The sequence below is a fragment of the Filicampus tigris genome, chromosome 14 (assembly GCF_054856515.1).
Source record: "Filicampus tigris isolate MCC_2025a chromosome 14, RoL_Ftig_1.0, whole genome shotgun sequence".
NCBI classification, from domain to species: Eukaryota; Metazoa; Chordata; class Actinopteri; order Syngnathiformes; family Syngnathidae; genus Filicampus; species Filicampus tigris.
Genome location: NC_141230.1, coordinates 17,620,202 through 17,642,382, shown reverse-complemented (window position 1 = coordinate 17,642,382; position 22,181 = coordinate 17,620,202). Strand labels below are relative to the sequence as shown.

At 41.0% G+C, this 22,181-nt stretch overlaps 1 protein-coding gene across 4 annotated transcripts in view; it reads right to left on the bottom strand.

Annotated features, from left to right (window-relative positions):
* Window positions 1-22,181, bottom strand: part of atf2 (activating transcription factor 2) — a 33,469-nt gene that overhangs the window by 592 nt on the left and 10,696 nt on the right. For 3 of the 4 annotated variants that reach the window (XM_086050976.1, XM_086050975.1, XM_086050974.1), the window contains exon 12: window positions 15,559-19,361. In XM_086050976.1, the coding sequence (XP_085907102.1) occupies window positions 19,144-19,361 (218 nt within the window). In that variant the 3' untranslated portion in view covers window positions 15,559-19,143. Of the gene's footprint in view, window positions 1-12,187; window positions 12,285-15,558; window positions 19,362-22,181 lie in introns of those variants that run through there. The other variant, XM_086050977.1, reaches the window with a different exon arrangement.

Below are 22,181 nucleotides of genomic sequence, written 5' to 3'. Positions count from 1 at the left end.
AAATATAAAGCAAAATGCAGTTGTGCAATGATGATTTCATTTATTAAGTGACAAAAAAAAAACTGGCTGTGAGACCAAATCATTTCTGTGGGATAAATCTGATACTTTCTTTTGTGATACAGAATAATGCATCGATTGTGTTTGTTCTAAAAAAAAACAAAACAAAAAAAAAAACATACATGGGAAGAGGACCTCCGAAAAAAGAATCGCCTATTAAATGGCAATCACAATCAGATTATTTTTCAAAGTGGTTAACCGAATAAGTGGTTAATGACACCCTTGGAAGCAGAAACTGAAATCATGCTTTTGCAATATCTGGTGATGCGCTGATTTCATATCGCTTTGGAGGAATTTTGCCCCACTCCTCACAGAATTGTTTTTACTCACTCACATTGGAAGGTGTTGAAGCATGTTTAAAAGGGGAAGTCAACGCAAACATTTTTTTTTCCAAGAATATGTTCTATGCAAACCCCACTGGTTGAAACAGGGCATTCTGATAAATATTGCATTTGTGGAATAAGTGTTAATCCACTCGTTTTCAGCCATCTCCGGGGGCGGCCATTTTGTCACTTCTGTCGACTGAAAATGACATCACAACTGCTCACAACGACCGATCGCGGCTCAGATTCAGAAAACAGCTCAGCCGTGATTGGATGATTTGAAAATGTTTGCATTTGAATAAAGCTGATCAGACATACGAGATCGGATCCACGATGACAACGAGAACACCGATTGTGATGTTGTGTTCCTCCGGATGAATGGACAAATGTCTTTACTCCGTCTTGCTCGAAGATGGGAAGAGGGATGGACTACACTTTTGTCCGCATTCATATTTTATAGGTGTAATGGCTAGTTTTCCGCAGTACTTTTGTTCGTGGAGTATTCGGTATATAGGACAGGCATGCATAAATTATGAGCTCACTTCAAAATGTGATACAACTACACAGTTTACTGTTAAAAAATATATGCCATACACGCTCCGTTCTGTTTGGACATGGTGAATTTTGTCTGCTTTGCTGCCTTTCCCGAGCTTTATTATTACAATACTGACGCAACGTTGCCGACGCGAATTAGGTCCCAAAATATCTGCGGCCCGCTTTCTGTAATTCGCAATGCAAGTCAAATGTGATTACGCCCCCCTGTGTCGCCGAGTCTATTTCAGACAGCCAAGGTGCAATATTCACACTCACACATTTACGAGCGCAACACAGAGAAAGCTAGCGCGCCGAGTCCCTTCGCGGGAGTTCATTCTGTCTCGTCACGGTGGGTAGAAAGGTATCCAAAAAAAAAAAAAAAAAAAATCAAAGAGGCAGAAGGGAGCTTTGAAGCGAAGTGTACTTACTCAGAATGACATGCCAATGTGTGTGTGGTGTCTTAACAGTGGCCGAATCATATCATGAAAGAAGCCAAACTGAGCGTTTCCGTAGCAGGCCTCCTGGTCGCTGCACGTCCTCGCCCGGTGTGATATTTCACTTCCAAATAGATGAAAGGCGACAAAAGCTTTTGTGCGCGCCAGTTCATCCTCCTCAGTCCACTTTCGGGGGCTTCCCGAGTGCAATTGTGTTGGCCGCTGTTAAGTGCAGAAGGCGTGTCCCACTCCAGGATGTGGTTCACTCCGAACGCGCCTCTAATTGACGCCCATTGATTTACTTGGCTCATAATTGCCCAGAAATGAGACTCGAGAGGGTGAACTTACGACGGGCAGTATCCAGCACGTCGCTAAAGTGCCCATCCATGTCCGGCCTCGGAGCAAATCCTTGACAGTATTCACCCCTCAAATCCGCAATATGAGTACAGAGTTGTTACAACGAGATTTGTGTTCTTACAAGGAATGTTTTTGTGTACATTTTCTTAGGAAGACCACACGTGGCGAGTATCCTGCGTTCTTCATATTGAGAAACCGACGGCCGCTAATTCCGACAATGCAAATGGGAGGTTTGAGAAAGTGAGGCTACATTCAAATCTTGCTAGCAGTGCTAACACTGACACCCCATTAACTTGACATCCACAAAAATCCAAATGAAACACACCTAAAGTGTAAACCTTTGACGCTTGCTGAAGGAGCGAGTCATGCTTTGAACTATTTTTCAATCTACACTGATCCCACTTTGATGTAAAAACTTTCCTCACTCTGATGTGGATAAAAAAAAAAGAAAAAAAAAAAAGTTACATAAGCACATTTTCTAATGCAGTGTTGAACTTGTGACCCATTAAAAGGGCAGCCACACTACTTGCCCCGATGTGATTTTGATATCCATAGCGGACATATAGCGCATATCCGTAATCATGTCCTTCATCATTTACATCTGTAAGAATCCTAATCTGCAAATCCCACCTCACGGCAGTAAACTTACATGTACCTTTAGTGACGCTCAACTGACCTCATCCTCAAGCAAAGCTGCAGGGATCACAAAGTTTATGTAATGTTTTACATAAGCACAAAACATGAGCGAGCAAGAGATGGCTCACTGCGATCAAAACGATAGCCAGGAACTAGGACGCCTTCACTCTCAGGTTTCGTAGCGCCAACGTCAAGCAAGCCAGATATCTTCAAAATACCTTTCAACAACAAAGTTCCAAGTCAACATCCTTTATGATTTATTGCGCCGAAGAGCACAATGCAAATCCCAGACAGAGACGCTACTTAATGAGACTTCGAGATACCACATAGGCTTGAAAAGCCGTGGCACCGACATCGCTTTTTTTTTGTTGTTTTTTTTTTTGCTGGCCTTGCAAGAAAGCTGCAACAAATTAAACTCAATTTCGCCAGGAAAGACAAATTACCAGCATGTGGCTGGAACAGCCTGCGCGGCGACAGTGATGTATGGCGCGCTGCTATCATGATTTGCTATTCAAAAGCAAGGTCAGAACACGCTAAGACACACACTTCTTGCAACACATGATTGAAATACCGCGTGTTGATACAACCATGAGCGGCAGTTGAACTGTGGATTATTTCAAACGCTATGACACCAGGCTATTACCTGAGCAAACATGCTGCGGTGGTTGAATTAGCGCCCGGTGTTTGTTTAGGGCAACGATAACCACGGGTTGCCGGCTCTAGGACGTATGAAAAATAACTATACAAATGGGCCGCCATTCAACTGTTATATTAATCGGCTATAGTCGTCCTGTGGTCCACTTTTGCGTCACTAATTCAACAAAGACGCCGCGATGGAAACAAAGCCCACTATCACCATTCCAAATGGTCAAATCCAGTTCTATCCGGAGGAACATTTTTGGCCCGCTCACAGATATCGACGTGGCAATCGGCCAGGAATAAACGGAGCGATATATGCCTGGCAAATGATAATTAAAATGTTTTATCTCGGCGTGGCTAGACAAAGAGCGGTTTCCTCCGGTAAGAGTCCGAACAAAAGCACTCAGACGGTGACAAATGGCTCTTTTTGTGTTGGCTGGTTTGGCAACAAGTCAGGAGCACAATCGCAGTTTCATTTTTGGTATTGCCTGAATAATTTAGTCATTAAAGTCATTTAGTCATTCTTTTCAAGAATATGTTTACGCAGGCTCACTAGTTGAAACAAGGCAATATGATTGTTATGAAATATGAGTTAAGCAGCAAAATCCACCCGTTTTTAGCCATCTCTGGGGGCGGCCATTTTGTCACTTCTGTCGACTGAAAATGACAACTGCTCAGGGCTCAGGTAACGACCAATCGCGGCTGACCTGTTTTCTGAAGCTGAGCCGTGATCGGTCGTTACCTGAGCCCTGAGCAACTGTGATGTCATTTTCAGTGGACAGAAGTGACAAAATGGCCGCCCCCCGAGATGGCTAAAAAGGGGTGCATTTTGCTGCTTGACTCATGTTCCCCAAACGCAATTTTAATCAGAATGCCGTGTTTCAAATAGCGGGCCTGCATAGAACATATTCTTGAAAAAAATGTTTGGGTTGACTTCCTCTTTCAGTGTGCAGCATTTAACTGAATCTAAGATTTTAAGAGATAAATAATTAATCATATGAGGTACAGTAGGTCCACCTCACAACTCATTTTACCTGAGTACAACTGTTTATGACAAACTACCGGGCATATCAGAAAACCGTAGCTCCTCATACAACACACTTTGATGGCAACTGCTAAGAGTGCCTCAAAATTGTTAACTATGAGTAGACTATATTACTATGTATTGAACTGATTGATTGACAAGTGAATGTTTATAGTTGTTGACCAAAGCTTGTCAACTGTAGCTCTTTTTATATTCTTTCATCAGTGTTAATGTGAGTATTCACGTCTTCTGTAGTTTCACATCACGGCATCGTTGTGCAACTCTCTCTTCAAATTGAGGGTCAAAGAACCGGAAAGCCTCCTCAAAGCAACAAATTTGCCAAAGAAAGCAAAATCTGGAACACATTCTTTCCTCCAACAAGAGTATCCACAAACATTAAATGGCACTGGAAAAATCACATGCCCGAACAGATGATGGATGCAGCAAGTCATATATTTTTTCCATTATTACATAACTGGGCACTCAAACATGGCTGAAATGTATTTCATTATCGCAACAATTTAGATGGCTGATTGAAATCAATTATTCTGGCATTTTATGACATTTATTGAATTTATTCAGAAAGAAAGCTACCATTCAGAATTCCTGGTAACAAAGAGTAAGACCAAACTTTTGGCAAAAAAAAAAAAAATATATATATATATATATATATATAAAGGTTGCAACTGCTTTTAGCAGCAACCAAATGAAATCAATTACTCAGTGTACTTAATTGGCTTAACGCTCATCAGGCAGAGTTTTTTTTTTTTTCCAACTAATCTAGAAATCTACAGAAATATTCAGCGCTCCTACAAAGGCAGCAGATTTGATTAGCGGTCAAACGTCAGCACAAGAATGTGAGATTTTGGATTATTTGGTTAAAATAAATTGGGGCTTTTTCAAATGGATGCAAAAAAAAAAAACGGTTATAAAAGAATACTCAATGGATTGTTTTCATATGAGTCGACCAATTGCAATGTTACGACTGTCTTTTGGGTCTACGCCTTGAATTTGAGACAGAAAAAACCCGTTCAGTGACAACATTCTGGGTTAGTTGCTCATAAATGTACAGCTCGTGAAGCCCGGGGACAGCTGGTTGCGACTCGCATTTGGCGGCAGGGCTCGATTATGTGATCTGTAATCTGCTCACTGTGACTTGGCCGCAGAGGACGCAAACCTGTGGCATGCTGAGCATATTGCATCTTATGTTTCGCTAGCTGCCGAAAAAAAAAAAAAAAAAAAACAGACATCTGCTTCGACTTCCAGGTTCCCGTGAGGACGTTTGGGAGCTTTTGGAATTCTTTTACGCGCTGCTGCTTGTCTTATTAGTTTGGTTAGCTGACTGCTCGCATGTGGAGTTGATGATAATTGACATTTTAGAGGTATCGATGTCAAGGTCGCAAGGGTTTCTCCAGAAGGTTCTTACAGGTCAATGTCTTGCTATCTTTAACTTATTCAGCGCCATTGACACATTTTTTTTGTCTTTTCACAGTCCAGCCATTCAATCCCAGGAATTTATTTATATTTTTTTTCCCCAATTTTTTTTTTCAAACATTAGGTTAAAAGAGAGTCTGAAAATGTCTGGCAGTGAATGAGTTAAACATCATCTGACCCAAATATTGCATATTTAACTTTTATGGACACTATGTCAAGTCGGAAAGCAGAAATGGAGGGCTGAGTATTTATCGCCATCTGACCGTCCTCTTTTCTGAGAGCCACAAACGCATGGCCGATGCACTAATCCACGAAGAAAGTATAAGGCCGCTTCTAGTTTCCGGTGCTTTGAGTGTTACATCACAGCGTGATCATCATCATCCAGTGATGTATTACTTAACATGTAACCTATGACTGAACCTCTTGCCCGGAGGTCCCTCGGTTTCCGCTTGTTATATCAACCCGTTATCCCAACAAACAGGGGCAAACAATTTATACCCGTACTTCGCCGTCTCGCGTATAAGCAAACACTGTCTGTCACCTTACATAATAGCCGGAAGACGACGTTACACAAGCGGCGCGGTGACGATTTGTAACCGATCGGGATTTTCAAACAGGCTTGCTTTGTTTTCATCCGCTGAGGCTGAACTTTTCGCCGTCCCGCTATGCCCCAACCTTGTTTTCCAGCTCTTTTCATTGTGCGACTTCATCGCAGTCACGCAATTGTCAGAGAGCCATTTGTCAGCGATGATCCAACGTTCCCCGAGCAAGCGAGCGAGCACGCTCAAGTGGGCCAGAGAGAAATCGTGCTCCGTGATGTCCTGTGCAAAAGACAAGCTTGCTTATTCTTCATACGCAGCCTCGCTGCGCCTCCGGCTCATTGTCCACTTTTCACACGCCGGTACTTCCCCTAATGGCTTGTCCAAAATAAACATACAACTCAAACTTATAATGGAACAGCGATGGTCTGTTATCTGACATCCTCAGATAAAGATGGGATGAAGTAGACTCTTGCTATCTGCTACATCAGACAGCATTTACCACCTCGGACAAAGAAAAGCAGAGCCGTCATTCGAACCGCAGCGAGAAGATTATTTGCTGCCGGACCTAATGGGGTGACTTGAGAGCGGGTGCCGCGCAATAAACACGGAACAGGCAGCATCTGTCAGGGCAGCTTTACGACTTGGTTTGAACGAATATAGATAACGTCTCCCTAATCCCATAATATTGCTTTCTTGTCCAGGGAATACTGGAGTTGCCATCTTACATGTGACCCACTACAGGAAGGTAATAAGATTTTTCTTTTCAGAGACTTGTAATAAAACAGCTAAACAGGCCAGCAAATGTCTGCGGGGATCAATACTTGCCAACATCTTCCAGAGACGAAAGCAAAGACTGGTAGACCACAAGAGGAATCAAAAGTGCTACGACGCGAGGCAACGTACGGTTGAGAAGAATCGAATTGCACTTCCTATCAGAATACTTGCAATGCGCTAAAATTGAAATGTTAAAAACTCGTTCCAGCTCCCCCAGTTGCAATGCATATTTGGCATGTGATTAGAAAATGCAAATTTGGCTTCATTAATGCAAGCCGTTGCTTAAAGGTTGGTAAAGGGATCTCATAAATTTGTTTCGACGTGATAACCGCTGGAAATGTGAAAAGACTGAGAATTAGTATGCAGTAATTATTGTGGAAATATAGCATTAAAGCAGCAGTGGGCAAGAATTCGACTTTGATAAAAAAAAGAAATTCACAACTCTTTTGATGAAACATTGACTTACAAGTAGTTGAATGGGACTATTATGACAAATGAGAAGGGGACATCGCGGGGTGAGATAGTCAAATGTAAAGCAGAAATAGTCAAATGACAGGTTTCTGGGCATTACCCAGAGACTTAAAGCGGATACATTTTGTGTTATTTTTCAAACGTAGGGATGTGTGGGCATAACAAAGTTGCTCAATGAAGTGGCATAGTGGGAGGTCTGGGCTCAGACTCACAATTCAGCAAACATGCTCACAGTTTTTGAGAACATCAACAGTTTTATTTGTCACCATTTCCAAGCCTCATTTTATATACCTGCCGACTTTTTTAACCATTCAAATTTTTTGGGACTTAAAAGATTTCACTAAATTAAGTGATCATACTTTTACAGGTTTATTATCTTTGCTAACTACAAGACTGGAAGAAATGACCAAATTCATAAGCCGCCATCATGCGTTCCTTGTTTCTTCAGAAAAATCAAATAAAATGTCATCTCGAAGCATCCTGTTGAGCACTTCGACTACGTCCTCTGAGGTGATATCCTGGTACTGATACCAAATCGTTTATGTTGTTTTCGACTTGAGTGGACTCTCCCTCATCCATACCTTCGGCCGTGTACCGGTGCAATAAGGGCCTTATGTCGGAATATGGCTGTAAACTACTTCAAGATGCGCTTGAACAGCTTCTGGACGGCCGTGCCGTCGCCGATAATAACAGCGACGGTCAACTTGAGGACTCCCAAAAAAATAACTGCTGTTGTGCGTTTGAGCATTTGCAACGTGACCGCGGAACACGGTGGCAACTGTCAGCACCCTTGACGCGACACGCGCGCAGCCAGACGTTTGTTGCGTGAGGTCACGAACCGTAATGGCGCGGTACTGCTGGGTGACCCCTGGCCCAGTTGTTACTAGCGCTGCCCTGACATTGAGGCACAAGGACGCAGGTGAGCGTCCGACCTGACCTGATCAAACTAAATACAAAGCAGAAGTCAGAGATTCCTAACATTCATTAAATATAAAATTGTCAGGTCTTCAAATCTGACCAGAATTAACACGGTCCATGTCTGTAAATATTGTATGCTAATCACACGTACTTTATTGACCGTGCTGGTGATTTTTCCTCAGCTATCAAATCCAAAAGCGACCCTTGAGGTGATCTTAAGAAAAACAAGCAACAAGTACTTTGTTCCATTTTTGACATTCCCGCCCCTAAACTGCTGCCGTTTTTTGGCGAAGCAAACACCGGCTGCTTGTTACGTTACGCTCGCTCTCCCGGCTCGGAGCGTCCTTTTCACGTTCAGCACCGGCTGGTGTACAAGGGGAGAGAGAGTCTTCTCTCTGTGCTCTTGTCATCAGTCACAGACTTTATGGGCCTCGCTAGTGTAGCGCTGCCTCTTAAAAGCAGTGACCTGGCAGCCCCCCAACTGTTGTGTCTCTGGGTCAACCTCATAATCTACGCCCCTCACTAGGTTCACTGGGACATTTTATTGGAAAATCCCAGTTTAGCGGTGCCTGTAATCCCGTTAAATTAACCGGGCTTGCATGAGGAAAACGAGCGCAGGGCCGCGCCGGGGCTCAAGCAGACAGAACTAATTGCGGCAAACGGCGTGAATCCTCGAACATGTTGTTAAGCACCAAACAGGAACATTTATTTGAACTCAGCCAGTTGATTTACGTTGAGTATATTCCGGTGACGGGCGTCGGACGTGGATAAGAAACTGCCAATTTATTTGGACTGTGAGCTCGCTGGCCACAACTGAAAGTCTTTTACATAAAAAATAAATAAATAAATAAAATAAATTATATATTTTATATATATATATATATATATATATATATATATATATATATATATATATATTTTTTTTTTTTTTTTTTTTTTTTAACAATTTGCGACCACTGCTTTTATTTCTGAACTTTTAAATGTTTTTAAGGTCTTCTATTAATGAGTTGTCAACGTACATTGTTTTCATAATTCTGGCAAGCAACTTTTGTTTTCGTTGCTTTGATCCTGGATGTCGTTAGCTGTTGCGTTTGTAAATGCTTTGCTTGTGTGAAGCACGTGGACTCGCCTTGTGCATGAAACGTGCTATGTGAATAAAGCCGGCTTGCCTTGCCTAGGTGCACGTGCGCAATCCAAGAACTACAGGTGCGGCTCAACAAATTCAAATATCACGCAAAATGTGTTTTAATAGTCAAAGTGAAACTTGTGAAAATACCGATTAGAAATCATGTGATTGGCCCTTATTAACGATGACAGGATTGGATCGGGACAACTCTACTAAGAAACAATGAACACTGGAAAATTAATACACACAGACTGAGACCAAAGAAGTGGGAAAAATTTATGAAATGTGGACAAAAGCAGTGGGCTGGGTTTTTGTTTCCAATTTTTTTCTGTTAATTTTATAAAGCTTTCTAAAAATTAAAAAAACAAAAAAACAATGAACATTATTTTTGTTATAGGCCGGCATTATCCTTCTGTAAAGTATTTATGCTTATCTAATGAATATACAATACCTCAGTTTTATTTTTTTCATTGAACTGCTGAAATTGTACCTATAAAATATGATAACTCAGTTCCGCTTGAATCGAACAATATGATGCCGTTCAACACAACGACATTATAAGCGACAAACACGTTTTTCAAAATGAGTCCTCTGATGTGACACTGCTGCCAGCAAAGCCGGCTGAGGTAGTACAAGTCCAAACAAACATGTCAAAGTAGCCGCCTGGAAACGTTTTATGCTTGAACGTCACTGCTGCGAGGATGGGCGGCTCAATAAAAGCGGGTGTGCAATATGATGAACGGTGTAATGAAGGAGCTAATGAGGGCGCTCAAGACGGCCGTAGAGCCAATCAATCAACACAACTTGTAACAACTGTTACAAAGATACAGACGCAATCAGTGGTCAATGGACGGGGGCGGGGGCGGGGGTGGGGTGGGGGGGTGGGGGCGTCGCAGTGGGGAGACGGTGGGCGGGTGGCAATCGGAGGGGGCAGGTGTGCCATTGGTTGACATTGTAATGCGGTCAATGTCAGTGAGCGCGCGGGGAATGTTTTACAGCTTCTCAAAGAGCATCGTAACATTTTATATGCGGAATATGAAACCGAGGGAGAAGCTACCGGACGAGAGGTGTTTTTAATTAAAAAAGCTTCACAGGAATATGGTCATCATTGCAAGTCGTAGCTCAAGGGACAAAACCACCCCGAGGTCCACGCACTCTTCTTGTTTAACAATCGGCGATAGTGAGTGAACGTGTGCCGAAGTTCAGTCTACACACTTTTTCTGCCGTAATATTCTCCATCCGTTTATTTTCTGCGGCGCTTAACAAGGCGCATTTGTTGCAGATAAGCAACCATTCAACCGATGGGAAATTGCGAGTTCTTAATGAACCTACCAAGCATGTTTGGGAGATTTGCAAAGGAAAAGAATGCAAACCCCAGAGCTGAAATTTGAACCCATGACCTCAGAACTGTAAGGCAGAAGTGGCAGCCACAAGCGCCACCGTTCAAATTGGGTGCAGAGACAAACATAGTTTCTATTGGGTAGTACTCGTGCCTCACCACTTTCCTGTGTGGAGTTTGCATGTTAGGTCAATTCAAGACCTTTAATTTGCTCATAGGTATGAATGAAAATATGGAAGCACATGAGTGAAGAATTAAAGAAATGTCCAAACTCACACCGGTTGAAAGGTTTGTCTAAAAATAAACTGCACATAATGTATGGCGGAAGAATCTACAGAATATAATAGGAGCCAACTGAATTTATGAGGCTGATATTTGGCTAAATAAAATTCAGATAACCGATTAATCGTCCGATTAACTGAAAAATTTATTTATTTTTGGGGGGAGCTGGAATTATTGGATGTCATTATTTTTGTCTAATTTTGTCTGTAATCTAGGATGTGTTTATGTGAAAAAAAATCTGGGGAGAAAAAAAAAAAAAAAAAAATCGGCTAATTTTTGCCAGTTCAAAAAAATGGCTTATATCAGCCAGTTAAATCGGCCAGCTGATTAATTGGGTGGGCCCTAGAATGTATCATTTACATTTGCATAGGGAAGAACAATTGAGTAAGTGGAGAATGTATAAAGTATGTATAAAGTATGTCTAAGTATATAATATATATGTATACGTATACAGTATCGCGCCCAGTCACCCATGAGCCTAATGAGGACAAAAAAAACCCAAAAATGTAACGGATGAATACGTCTTGGGTCGAAACATCCTCACACAGAACTGTTTCCATGTTGATTTTCAAAGCTTCTGTGTTCTGATCAACTTTGTGAACGTGAGCACAGGCGTCACTTCATGGACACAACGTGTAAAGGTGCGGCACGGCATCATCAGCATGCAACGTATAGTACCGACAAGTGCGTCGGTAAACTGCGTGCAGGAAGACAATGTGCAGATGCAGCACTAGACTAGACCAGCCTGGCATGAATACTAATGTGAGCTACTAATGGAGGAGACCTCCTGGAGCCTCTTTGAAAGGCCAAAGCTCAGGGGAGGGATTGGCGGAGTGAAGCGCGTGCACGTGCCCGCTGGGGCTTTGCCTCCAAAGCACTACTGCTGTGCCTCTCCAAAGAGGTACCCAAGTTCGGGGGCACCGTGTAGGGTTGCAAAATTCTGTGGATTTTCAAGAGGAAAAAAGCAATTCGCTGTATTATGTTTGTAAAAAAAAAACATACTGGAATAACATCATTGAATAGAATGTTAATAAGTAAGCGGTTTGCGCATCATGATAATTCAATGGGTACGGTGCTGCTCCTTTCGGGTGTGTGCCACCAACTGGCAGAACATACATACATAATAAATACACAAAGAAGAAGTCAATTCAGCTCAGTTAGCTGCAGTAATATCAGTCATTTTTGCTGAACAATATACGCTTGCGAGAACAGTGAAACCTTGATTTTACGAACCGGGAACCAACAGACTCCAGAAAAATAGTGTCCAATGTACTCAAAATGCACTTTTGTACAGTACCTTTCAGACTGCTGGATCCAAAACTGCCAGTAAACATTGCTGTGGTGCCACCAACAGACAAGGGACTGCTTATGTGTTTCTGGATTGCGCTTTACTCCTGTAATAGATAAAAATGCCTTATAGTACAGTTGAGCAGGCTAAAAAGTGCGTCAATGCGGCGGCCATGTTGGCAGGGATGGCTTTCCCATCCAAAAGCAATGCATATACGGTACATATGTGGTGGCTATGGCAACAGGGGGCAACTGTCCAATCAAAGGTGATCTAAAATCATTCTGTGACATTAGCTTAGCATCGCTGTAAACTGAAAGGAGCGTGTCATTATCTATTCATATCTAAGGCTGTTTATTTATTTATCTATTTATTTATTTTGAACTCTGGCGCTAGTTGTGTGTGCAGTACACTTTTTTTTCCCCCCATAAAGCCCTTATATACGGCATCTAATCATAATGGAGGGGAAAAAAGGAAGCGCTAACGTCGCGGCGCACGAACACGGCAAGACGCGCCATTCTCATCCTCCTTTGGATAGATTTTTCACAACAGTTTCACGCTTTTCTGTATTGATTTACAATAATTTTGTGCTGTATCGGTCATTTTGAGGCTAAGAAAAAAAGTACAAAATAATACTTTTGCACTGTATTGGGAGTTTTTAGGTCGCGTGAAAAAGGTACTTCCACGTAACGGACGACCCCTTCCCCCAATCGGTCCGTTAAATCGAGGTTCCACTGTATTTCTGAACCCCCCAGTTAACTGGAAAATTCCCATTTCTTTGCAACCCTAGTCCCATCCAGAGCTAAAAGGGTTCAAGTAGATGGCCAGTCTCTCCTAGTAATACGGTTGTATCATCTCTCATCTGTGCTTCGCGACTGAATAAACGAACGGACACATTATGTGCGAACGAAAATCTTCTCTTCCACGACATTTGCATCATAATAGACGCCATCTTGAGTGGCTGCTGCAGGCGGCTTGTTCCTGTTTGGTTTGGGACACAAGCAGTGTATTTACATAATCTGAATTAAATGTAAATCAAGCTGTTTCATCTCCGTCTCTGCGGATTTGAGGGGTTAAAGCCCATTCTCAAAAAAAAAAAAAAAAATTCAGCACTCAGCAGCTCTTCACTGTTAGCCTCCGGCATCTTTTATTCAGCAGCCTGTGCGTTTTTTAAATTTACCCCCGATGCCCCCTGAATAAAAAAAAAAAAGCAGGGTTTCGCTCCGTTTGTATTTATGACACATTCGCCTGTCAATGAGGCTGTTTGGCCTTAATCCTCGCTTAATTAAAAGTGCTGCTCCACACAGGCACACCGCTAAGGGTCAAACGCTTGCCACATTATGGAATCAATTTGCCTGTCAGTACACCATCCGGCCGTTTTTACACCGACATTATGTTCTTTATCACAAACATAAAGTGTAGATGATGTCTACAGGAAGATTTTGTCTGCTAATTTAAATAAAGATGTAACCGAACTGAAATGGGGAGTAAGCTAATGCCCCAAAACAACAAAAGAGTTCAATGGGGTTAAGAAATGGACAGTTTTTGTTTGGCTAATCAATGGCCAGACTTGAACCCCACAGAGTGTGCATTTTACGAGCTAAAATGAATTCTTACAGTGCACCTAGAAAGAATTTACAGCGCTTCACACACCTGTCTAAATAAGATACCACAGGTGACAATGGATAACCAAAAAATGGCAAAAAAAATTTAAAAAAAAAAAAATTCGTGTTGCCATTATGGGGTGTTGTGTGTAGAATTTTGAGTAAAAAAAAATATATTTTATTCCATTTAGGTATGAGGCTGTAACATTCAAGTGTGGAAAAAGTGAAATGCTGTGGTTTCCGGATGCACTGTAACCTCCAAAATATTGTTGACGTCAGTGGGTCACAGGCTTGATGCAGTCATTTCAAGAAAATGGTTTGCAAACACATATTAAGTCTTACCCTCTTTTAACCTCTGTTCCAATAATTTTGTTCAGCTAGTGGTGTTTTGATACAAAGTAGCTGTGTGTCGGCAGTCAAATAAAAGCTGAATTTGTAATTTTGTAATTTGTCATTGATTTATTTAAAAGGGACATTTACATGTAAATATGCCAGAATTAGCCAACGGCTACTTTCCGTCTGCAGTCCCTAGCAGGTCAAAAGAAGTAATATGACAATAACAACACCGATAAAGAGAAGGAGAAATCAGCACATAGAACTGACACATCAGTGACATACAAAACAAAACCAAAAAACACACAATTTATAATAATAATACTAACAAGAGGGCACATAGAAGCTTGATTTAAAATTAGCGCTCACAAATTTGGTTATCTTTTCAGCCACTTTTTTAGGTTGACTTTAAAAGTGCTTAAAGTGGCGCAGTCTCTTTCAACTGAAAAACACCTCACTATGTTAAACGCTAACGTGAGACAGATTTTACACCGAGACCACTTCAATTCAGGGTATGAGGGTGGTCGGGGCGTGCAAAGCACTAGTGCGGCTTCGAGTGTCTCTCGCGGCTGTTACCTTGAGGTAGATAACCCATTAGCTCAAGGTAACAGCCGTGAGAGCATCTCATTCATCTTTTCACGTCACACTCAAATGTTTTCAGTGGACATGAGAAATAAAAGAATCAGCTTTCATTTTACACTGTGACGCTTTGCACTCATCAACCCCTTAAAGATGATGTTGCAGCACAGTGGCACCATTTGCTTGTGGCTTTGTATATATCAAGCCCCTGGCTCCCAAAGCAAACGCGTTATTTGTGAATGCCGTGACCTACATAGTAATGTTTACTACTCTCCCTTCCATCAGCAGCTAATCAAGCATGGCCTACTTGTGCGCTGTCAAGAAGCGCCTTGTTGCTAGGAAGAATTCAGTAAAATTTGTCAATTATTTTCATAATGCTAATGCTAATGATGTTGATTTCATGTTAGATGTGTCTCAGTGTTTGTTATACTGGTTGTAGTTTGCAGCGGTGAAGAACAGTACTATAATCATACTCACTGAGAGATGGTAAAATAGACCAGAATATTTCATTTCAAGTATATTGGTGGGGGGGTGTCGGGGGGTGCAACGGGACTCGTTAATTGCATGTCATTCAACAGCACGCCTACCTAATGAAGTGCCCGTTAAGTGTATTTACACTTAATTCCACTCAAGCTATTTGTGTTGTGAAAGGTCATTGACTGCTATTAGAAAAAATGTTGACTCGCCCTCCCCCATCATTCTAACCAGGTTGCCAGGAACAGTACACTTCGGGCATACCACTCCCATATGTTTGAAGGCAGCGCCGCCTGTGGGAAATGTGGTGCTAGTGCATCCAGATCTTTTTTTTTTTTTTTTTTAAATAAGATTCATATTGACAGCAGCTCAATGACGAATGACGCTATAAGATTTCGGATTAAGAAACCTTTTTTAATTATCTGTTGGGAATGTCTCCGACACACAAGCTTTACAAATCAAGTTACGAAAACAACAAGTACAGTTGCATTTACTGGAAAACCTCAATTTATTTCATTATTTCAAATTAAAATAACACAATCATTCAATCATCCTTCCATTCGCTGTAGCACGCGTGAAGGACTGAGCCAGGATTTGAACCCACGGCCTCTAAACTACAATCAAAATGATTTCTAATATAGAAATTAGGTTGAAATTGACTTTCTGTAAAATATTTTCCTGTTTAATAAAAATATATAAAATAAAAGTTTGACTTTATCAAATGCACAGCAATAATGAAATAAACTTTTGTATGATATTCTAGTTTACCGAGATGCACATGTATGTCAACATGGACCAAAAAACCTGGAGGAATGTTTGGTCTTATGTTATACTGTACATCCAATATTTGACACAAAGAGGGACACCACCTCTGAAAGGTGAATGAGGGTCCAACAGGGAGTATAGTGCTAGCAAGGTGACCCTTGACCTTAACTGACTCTCATATTTATAATACATTTCATTTTAATGGCCGTTATCCTACCTGCCATGAAAACGAATGAATTTATGGAGCCACTAGATGGCAGTATACACCGCAAGAAAATATTTCATGACTTCAAAGTACAATAGCCTACCTTAATATTTCAAATGAATTTGTCATGTTTGGGAAAAATACAAATCAAATTGTTATTGTGATAACCTAAAGATTTTTGTTTTTAATGTAGTGATAATACTATTTCCGAACAATTAAAAAGCAGCAGAGATGAATGGAAATAGCTATTAAAAGGTTTATTACAACAAGTTATCAATTGTAATTTCATAGAGAACGTTCACAAGTCACGAGTACACATTGAACACATGCTCACACCCTGGTTTAGCAGTTCAACTAAAACAACGCGGCTTGATGACTGATAGATATCTGACTTCGACATTGTTGGAATTCTCGCAGAGAATCAGTATGTCATCCAGAGAGCACAAAATGTAACCCCCCCAAAAATAATAATCATAATAATCATCTTGGATGACTACACAGTAGTATGCCAGTAGAGAATAAATATTAACATCACGGTGGGACGTATTTTAGTTCTGCTCATTTTATTGAAAATTCCGAAATTGAACTGCTGAAAACAGCTCCGCTAGAACTGCTATGAAGAACTATGAAGCACAACACCTTAAACATACAAATGCATCAGTGATGTTGTTCACATGATTTCATCAAAAAGGAGCAATTCCGAAGAGCAACATTTTGTCACGTGTGCTGCATGAAGCTATTTACACTCATTTCAAAAGCAAACGTAAGCCATTTCGCCCTTAGTGTCGACTAACCGTTTCTACAAAAACTGTAACGGCGTGGAACGAGGAGGCCATCGCCATGGCAACGCAGGCCTACAATCACGGCGAACAATCACTTACAGGCAGAACGTTGCTGAAACAACGAACGCATCCTCCGCTCATGCGAGTGGCCAGAGGCTACACGTGAACATTCTAACGGCACAATGCGACTACAGCGGATCCCACCAGCACAGAATTCAAAATAAATCCAATGGGAACATCGGATCAAGCCATTTACAATTGTGTGTTTGTGTGACAAAAGCCGCCACTGCTTGAAAAAAAGGTAAACCCGTTGTTTCTTTAAATGTGCAAAATACAGAACTCCAAAAACAAATAAATAAAATGAAATGGGTGGCTGCTTAAATAGTGCTGCTTTATGTCAATATAATAAATAAAATAAATAAATGTGCCAACACAATTCGGTATTCCAACCTCCTGACTAGGGATGGGCAATGGACTCAATTTTCTACCGACAGTAAATGAATCATGAATAACATTACTCTGAAATCTCAGTAATGGAGTGGGAGCGTTCCACCACTATTTCCTGAAAAACTCGCCAATTTGCTGAATTTGTGCCATCTTGGTGCCCAAGGAACTCTTTGGAAGTGAGCTGAGGAGCTTCATTTTGACAAAAGTTATGCTTTGCTGCCGCGGTGAGGCATCAATGGTGAATCATACCCTTTGTCTTGTGATCATCAATGAACCTCAAGCACAGCAACGTATTCAGCATTTTCCAGTGGAAAGGTCAGATAAGATCGTTTATAACCTACCGGGACGCAAAATGACCGAAAAATAACCTTTTTCATCGTATGATTAATGGGGTTGCTGTGTAAGAAGTCAATAGTTAAGTCCAAGTACTTCTCAAGGTCAAAAGTTGTTACTTTTCATAGATGAGCCAACACTTAAATGCTATGTTCAGTGTCAACTTAGTCTTGAGTTTGAGCACATTTTTGTCACTGTGCATTTAAGGCTATTTAAAATGTCACTTTGCACCCAATGCGGAATTGCTGTGTGCACAACAATCCATTTCTTGCAGATTTTCACTATTCGCGGCAGGGCTCCGTCCCAATCCACGAATATTCACTATAATATACAGGACTTCTTCAGCTCACTAACTCATTAAGACAGACCTTGGATGGAAACACACTCCATTTTATCTCAGTCGACACAATTAATCAATGATCAACTGCACAGAATCTGTTGCAATATAATTATTGGAACATGCCCATCCCTACTTCAAGCATTAACTGTTAAATGAAGAAACCTCATTAAAGTGAAAGTCAAGTCAAACATTTTCTTTGCAATATGCTCTGTGCGCCCGCCCCCACTAGTCGAAACATTCTTTAGCATTCTGACTAATATTGTGTTTGTGGAATATGAATTAAGCAGAAAAACCCACGCGTTTTTAACCATCTCTGGGGGCTGCCATTTTGCTAAGTACTTCCACTTGTTGACAACTTAAAATGACATCACAGTGCCTATAAGGGCTCAGCTATCGTCATGTTAGCTGAGTCCTTAGGCACTGTGATGTCATTTTCAGACGACAGCAAGTGGCAATGACAATGTTTTAATAGACGCAGGTAAACTAGATTAATTTTTTGCGCTGATTCCAATTCTGCTAGTTTTTCTCGAGCACGACAGCTTCTCATAATAATAGTAATAATTAAATACAAAACAAATACAAATATGATATGTAATATAGCAATATATTTAGTGATACTTGGGAATTTAGGGTTAGGTTCAGCAAACGGTGTTATTTGTTTTTGAAACGTCAGCTACAAATGACAATGTATGGTAAAATCTGTATTGCGCAAGCTTTTATAGGTTAAAAAACCAAACATTTATACATCTGAAAAAATGTGCTAGGAAAAAAGTCAACTTTTTTTTCATATAAATCAGCCTAAAACAAATGCCTTTTCTGAAAAAAAAAAAAAGCCATTTCTGATTAAAATTTGCTGTTATTGGAAAGACCATTTTTGACTTGACTTCCACTTTAAGATGAATAAATTAAGTCATAAAAGCATTACAATACACTTAAAGTGCCATTTCCTTTTGTCTCCTTCACATCACTATTGCCGATCGGGAATAAAATAGACCTAACGTAAAGAGAGAATAATCAATAAATAAGACTATGGTCCAAAGTGAGGCAGGTGGACAATCCCTTCCCTGTGTTTGCGTGAGACACCGAGAGGCATTGGACGCGGACAATCAGCTCCCCGAAGGCAGAGACTGCGCGGCGCCGCTCAGTGGCTGGTTGTCGTCTGTGCTCTGGTTGGACGCGGCGGGCGCCGAGGAGGACGAGGAGGACGAGGAGGACGAGGAGGAGCTGACCCCGTTGGAGGTGCTGACGGAGCTGTGCTGGATGGCCTCGCCCTGAGGGCTGCCGGGGACCGACATCTCCTCGCAGCTCTCGTCTTTGTCGGCGACTGCAGTGAGGAGGACAAACGTCTTGGGAGGAGCTGCGAAAAAGCGCCGACCGGGACGCCCATGTGCGATTCCTCCCCGGCGGGTGCTCAAGCTTTTCCGTTCATCCCGATTACGCCGCATCTCTACAACCCCTTCCCTTTAATTAAAGATCCCGATGTCGATTTAAATGTACATCATGAGGGCGGCACCCCCCCCCCCCCCCCACCCTCCATCCCATTTGTTTTTGGTTACCTTGCCAACGACTGCAGCGACAGATGATTACAGCACCTGATTTTAATGATGCTCACACTAGAGAGTACGCAAGACTTGGAGTCAAAATGCCAACAGCTGTTAGGCACTTGCCTTGAATTAATTGGTTCCTGATGGGGAGGAGGGAGAACGAAGGCTCTGCTCTCCATTTTGTGCCGAAATAGATACCAATTTTATTTTTTTATTTTAAATGTGAGATCCCATACATGATGAGTAAAAACATTACCGTTTCAAGCTCTCATAGTGTGTGGTGCACCGCAGAAGAAAATCGACAACACAAAATAAAAACAGCACACCACACGTAACCCTATGGGTCGAAAACATTTTCATGCTTTGGCTTTCGACTCAGTATGAGACTCGTCATTGTTTAGGGTGTTTTATTGTGTTTACTGTTTTTGTTATAAATTCATTTTCTGAACCGTCTTTGTTTTTGATATGTTGGATTTTTAGTTTCTGTAAAGCACCTTTGTATGCAGCTGTGGCTGTTTTTCAAGCGTTCTATAAATAAAGTTGAGTTGAGGAAGTACCATGACTGACCTGAGAGAGTGATACAGGGCATCCAAACGGCCAGAAAGTAGAAAGTAGTAGTAGAAGAAGAAATATAAAATGCTAGTTTGACTGTTTTTAAAAAAAAATTGTATCCAGTCTCTGTCAGTTTTATTACAGTGAATAACTTGGAAGACATGTTCAGCCAGCTGCACAATCAAGCAATGTATAGCGTAAGGACAGCTTTATATAAATAAAAAAAATTTAAAAATTAAATAATAATAATGGCCTTAAGCCTTAATAACAATATTTCAATTAAGAATTTGGGAGTTATGTGTCCGCAGTTTATGGAATTAACAATTTACAATTGTTGGCCTGAACGTTTCCAAAGAGATTGGGGTGTAAAGTTCTCTTAACGCGCCGCAGGATAATCTTTTCAAGACATCCCAGAATCAGGCCTTTATGTAACTTTGATCACACGAGAGGCAACATGCTTTCATTTGTCCCCGTCATTGGGATAACGCAGTAGATGTTTACCCCACTTATAGAGCGTAATGAAAGCTAATGTCGCTCATGAAATGTAGCAGCTTGTTTTTGCGGCATCTTGAAAGCGTGCAGATTGCCAATCAAGGAGCAAATGTCCTGACTTTGACCCATTCAATGAGCGGTTTCATCACCTCGTGGGTCAACCTTTCAATATGTCATGTTCCACCCGAGTTCAGGTGAGCAAAATCTCCTCAAAAAGACGTGTGATGATGTCACAGCTCTCAAATAAGCTTCTACCTGCTCTCTCTCTCTCTCTCTCTCTCTCTCTGCTTTGTAGCGAGCAGATGGCCGGCTCAGTGTGCCAAACTCAAGTTGGCTAACTAACTGCAAGGACGGTCTTGAGTGATTTCCTTCCACCTTGCCACAGCTACGCCCAGTCGGCAACGTGAAGGAGGAGGCTGAGACTGAGAAAGCCGCGGAACAGCCAGAATGAAATGATGCACTTTACCGAATCAGTCATGACAGAGTCTGACTGGACTCCAAATGAAATTTCGAGCCTGGACAGATAGCCGGTTAGCTTCACTATGCTCTATAATGAAAAGTGATTGGGCCTCATATCTAATGAGTTCTTATGAACAAATGCATCAAATCTCACGCTTCGAAACCCTTTGGCGGACATTTGAAATTGAAGTAGCTGCTAGAAAGCACGTCATAATGGAATTATGTTCATGTTATTTACGAGGAATTCTGCTAATTAAACAAGGCAAAATAAGTCACAAATCGATTCATTCACACACGAGGGAGTATTAGGGGGGGAAAAAAATGAATAAAGTTATAATGTGAGAAGTCATAATGTTTCAAGAGCATATTAGAAAAGTTAAGAAAATGGAGTCATTTTAGTCACAATCTCATGATGCAGTAAAAGACCTCAACGTTTGTATGGATGTTCAATGCTTTTTTTCCAGACTGATACCAGTACAAGTATTCACTCTTTGAGTCCTCACCGATATCGAATACACATACCTTTAGCCCTTGTACTTCTGAATTTCAAATTAAATTGATCAGTAAACAATTTAAGACGTTTGTTCTCATAATAGCACAACCTATTGTTGTAAATTTCGGAATTATCGTCAGAAAATTTCCACTTGTAAAATTCAGATTTTTTTTTCTAATATTACTATTTCTTATTAAAAAAAAACTATACAATGAAAAAACATAATAATTTCTTAAAAGGTCCTCAGATTACAACTCAAGTGTAATTTAATATTTCAATTTTATTTGAATAATTTCAGTATATGAGGCAACCATTTTTGTTCATCGCAATAAATGCCTCATCTGCAAGTCTGCAACGAGTTCGATTTGTCCTTAGTTATAAACGAATTTGGCATATCCAAGCCATTTACGAGCGTCTACAATTACTGGTTCATGCAGTACATAATGAACTCATGTACAAAAGTAATAATAATCTCAGGAATGGAAGAAATATGCTTGAGAATATTCGAAATACAATCATGTGAGACGTCATGGAGCCTACTAGGACGTGACAACTGCAGCCAGAGATTCCTCAAACAGAAAAAGAACTACTTTGGGCTTGTACC